The sequence below is a fragment of the Eurypyga helias genome, unplaced genomic scaffold (genome assembly GCF_000690775.1).
Source record: "Eurypyga helias isolate BGI_N326 unplaced genomic scaffold, ASM69077v1 scaffold18460, whole genome shotgun sequence".
NCBI lineage: Eukaryota > Metazoa > Chordata > Aves > Eurypygiformes > Eurypygidae > Eurypyga > Eurypyga helias.
This window is the reverse complement of record NW_010226687.1, coordinates 1-3,969: the sequence shown is the minus strand read 5'-3', so window position 1 is coordinate 3,969 and position 3,969 is coordinate 1. Positions and strand designations below refer to the sequence as shown.

Here is a 3,969-nt window from a genome sequence, read left to right as displayed (position 1 = left end):
TGCCCAAAAGCTGGAGCTTCCTCCCGGCCCCCAAGAAAGGTGGTGGCTTGGGAGGAGCCGTAACAGAAGGTGGAAAATGATCTTCTTGGACATGTTGGTTAAGCAGAAAGAAGAGGAGGTGCAGGGACAGGGAGCCCTTTCCTGGGCTGGAGCGCAGGCCCGTTGGAAAACCCCTGTGAAACAGAGATGTTTGTCAGGAGAGTGATGCCCAAGAGGCAGGATAAAACAGGGAGTGATGGGGACACGGATGCTGGATTGGAACCTCGAAGGCCGTCTCCTGGCGGGTAGCAGCGGCCAACGGTTTCGGCTCAGGGAAGGGACACAAGGTCATAGGGTTTTGAAGGGTACTCTGGAGGTGCTGGGCTTTTCACTAGTTGTCCTCACCACACGCCGAGTGTTCAGGGCAGCGGGCGGTTCTTGCCACAGGCCTGGATCCAGTCTGTTCACCCTCTGCGTGGGGCTTTCGGAACGAGATCTGTCGACTCGGCGCAGGTGCCGCTGGCCAAAACTTCTCTGTGTGAGACTGGAGGCCTGAAAAGTTCTTCTGCCCTTAAGTTGCCTTTCCCTGCCCCTTCAGCCAGCTTCAGCGCGCAGACGTGTTTCCGCGCACCCTGTGGGTGGAGGTGGTTTTGTCCCTGGTACGTGTTGAACTCCGCTGTGTTCATGTTTTACCCTTCCTAGGATGAAGAGCTGTTTCTGTTTAACCTGGATGAATTCGTTACCGTGGACGAGGTCGTAGAGGACATCGAGTCTCCTGTTAAAAAACGGCGAAATCCTCTGAAGAGGAAGAAAAAAGTTGCTAAAAACCCTTTGGAACCCAATCCCAAGAGGAAAAAAAGGAAGGGCTCTGCGGCACGCGTCGCTGGAAGCAAGCAGTCTTTCGTCACGTTGGACGAGATCGGGGAGGAGGAGGATGCGGCCGCGCAGCTGCTGGGAGTCGCTAACCTAGAAGTGCTCAGCGACCCCCAGAGCCTGGTTGTAGTGGATGAAGTGATGGAAGAGGAAGAACTGATGTCGGAAGCGGTGAAGGATCCGCGGGCGCTGGTCACTTTGGATGAGCTGTGTGAGCAGGAGGAGCTCGGTGCTCAGAAAGGTGTGCCTAGGTCAGGGTTTGAGGAGCAGGGTTTGAAAGCCGAACCCTTGGTCACCGTCGACGAAATCGGTGAAGTGGAAGAGCTACCGCTCAACGAACCTACGGAGCTGAATATGGAGGAGGTGCTGAAACACCGGGAGGGGGAGAAGGTGGCCGCCGAGGACGCCGGAGATGGTGCCTCCTCCCAGGTCCCTGACGATCCCAGTGCTTTAGTGACGGTGGATGAGATCCAAGAGGACAACGAAGAAAACCCCCTAATGACTTTGGATGAAGTTAACGAAGAAGATGATGATTTTCTGGCCGATTTTAATCGTCTCAAAGAGGAACTAAACTTTGTTACGGTCGATGAAATTGGAGAGGAGGATGAGGAAGAAGAAAATGCTCTCCCGGGGAAGAAACAGAAGGAGGATGAAGACGTCGTCGCTGTTGCAGGACCAGTAAAAGGAGAAACGGCTGCTGCTGCAGGACCAGAAAAAAAAGATACTGTGGCTGTTGCAGGACCAGAACCAATGGAAATTCTAGGAGATAGGAATCCAGAAGAAAAAATCACTGCAATCCCGAAGTCAAAAGGTAAGGAACCTGTCGTAGCGTCCAGAGGGGAGGTGGAGGATAAGGTGCTCGTTAGCGGTGCGCAGGGAAGGGACAGAGCGATCCTGGTAGCCAGCTGAGGAAACTGAACATCCCAAATCTCTGACAATGTCAAGGAAAGAGGTGCTGGGGGGAAGGAACGGAGTCTGCGCGTGAAGAGCGGCCTGAGGGTCGGGGTTTTCCCGGGACGTTTTGCAGCGCGTCCCTCTTCCCGTGGACAGTTAAGCAGCGTCGGTTGGAAACGTTCCCTCGGTGTTCGTGGTGGCTGAAGCGGGGCAGGATCTCTCTCCTCGCCTTTCAAGCGAGGTCTGCTCAGCTGCCTAACACGGAACGGTTTGAAGTCTAATTATGGGCCCAAACTTCATTAGAACAAGGGGGTCAAGTGTTATAGGCACACGGATGCAAGAGGTAGCAGGTTCGGAGCTGGATCGAGAGAAGGAACGTTGAACACCACCTGTAGCATGGAATTGGCAAGGGTTAAGGCAGTTCTGAGGCAGGGCCGCGCAGGGAGAGCTGCGTCCAGCCGCCACAGAAAGGGAGTTTGGCCAGAGCGGGGCTGAAGGGTCCCTGTTGTGGTGCTCGGGGGGAGCTTTGCCTCCGGCTCGCTCTCCCTGTGTGGCAGAGGCAGGCGGAGTGGTAAAGGCGAGGAGGAGCTGCAGAAGCAGCAGATACCTTGCCTGAAGCAGCGCCCTTGAAAATCCAGTTCCTATAAACATTAGGAAAGGGATTCCCTGACTATACAGACCAAAAAATATTTCAATATGATAGATTGTTTATAGTCCATAAGCTTCCTGTAGTTAACAAAAGCGTTTACTGAAAAGGCAGCCGATGGTTGTGTTGGGAAGTTAATGTGCAAAGGCCTCTTAAAATATCCACACCCTTGGGTTGGTGTGAGGGGCAGTGACAAGTTACTGTAAATACAGCGGATACACAGTAAATAAGTGATTTTAGTTCCTCCCTGGATAGGAAAACCCTCAGGCAAAAGAGGTGAGCTTGGGAAAGGACTCCTGAGTTTGAGAAACGGAACCAGAAAACTGGGAAGGAGAGCTTAAAGCAGGTAAAATTTTATTCCTTGAGTCTTAGAGCTGATTCCGGCAGCAGAATAGGGAATGCTTTATTGAATGCCTGGGGGCAGCAGTTCAGAGGAGAGACCGCCGCTGCAGCCGCGCGGTGACGTGCTCAGGATCCGCTTGGAACGTCGCGGGGGTGCAGGAGCGACGCCGACTGTGGCATCCCTTCGACCGCTTCTGCCGTGTCACTGTGAAGGGGGAGGATTGATGGCGCTAAGCTGGTTCAGGGCACGCGGGTGTCTAGATTATTTAAACGGAGAATTAGGAAGAAAACAGGTGTTTTTGATGGGTGGATCACCGGGGTGGAATGCTTTGATAGTGTAAAACCAGCCGCCCTGTTGATCCTGTAGCAGAGGAGAGTGCCCAAGTCCTTGTCTCCAGAAACTCTTCCAGCGATGGCCCTGAGCTCCGTGGAGCTGTTAGCCTGGTGGTGCGTTCCATCGGTGTTGGCTGGTTTGGGAAAGGAGCGGAAGCGCTGCTTTTGCACCTGCAGAGAGAGGAGTTTGGGAAAACGCCGTGGGTTGTGTTTTAAGGAAACGGAGGGCTTTGTGGCCGTGATGCCGGTGTGAACGCGCTGGGGAGAGCTGTAGAGGAAGGCAGCTGGCAGCGGTGGCGGTGAGCAGTCAGAGCGCTTCTGGGGGGCCTTCCCCGTAGCACCGGGGCTGTGCCGGGGAGCCTCGCCCGCGGGGTTGGTGTCAGGAGGAACAAACCACCTTTTAACCCAAAGTTCCTTCCTGTTAACGCTCGTTTATGGCTTCCAGGAGGTCAGGTGGGATCCCGAGGGAGAAAACGAGTGCCGAAGCGGAAGAAAATGGCTGCGCCGGCTGTGTCAAAGACACCGAGTGCTCCAAAAGGTAAGAACGAAGCTCATCCCGAATGCTCCCTACTTTCCCGGCTGGAAAACCACTTTCTTCCCTGTTTGAAACGCTGCATTGGCCTCCCGACCACGTTAAAGTTATGGCCCGGAATCTTTGATACTCAAGTTTACTTTTGCTCCCACCAACGCATGCTTAACGTGTTCCTGCTGCTGGCTTAACAGCACAGCAAAAGTGAAAGTTCAGTCTGCCTGTAATTGATTGTAATTGTAGGCTAATTTATAGAATCACAGAATTGTTTAGGTCTGGAAAGACCTTTAAAAGTTTGACTCTAGCTGCTGACCCAACGCTGCCAAGGCCACCACTGACCCACTAAACCTGGTGCTGTTTAACATCTTCGTTA

The 3,969-nt window shown here is 53.5% G+C and overlaps 1 protein-coding gene across 1 annotated transcript in view; it reads left to right on the top strand.

Annotated features, from left to right (window-relative positions):
- The window catches only part of ZNF638 (zinc finger protein 638), a gene marked incomplete at its 3' end in the record, with an annotated part of 24,097 nt that extends 20,492 nt beyond the window's left edge, over positions 1-3,605 (top strand). The window contains exons 18-20 of the mRNA XM_010154096.1: positions 682-926; positions 960-1,469; positions 3,513-3,605. Of these exons, the coding sequence (XP_010152398.1) occupies positions 682-926; positions 960-1,469; positions 3,513-3,605 (848 nt within the window). The remainder of the gene's footprint in view (positions 1-681; positions 927-959; positions 1,470-3,512) is intronic.
- Between the last annotated feature and the right edge of the window lie 364 nt (positions 3,606-3,969).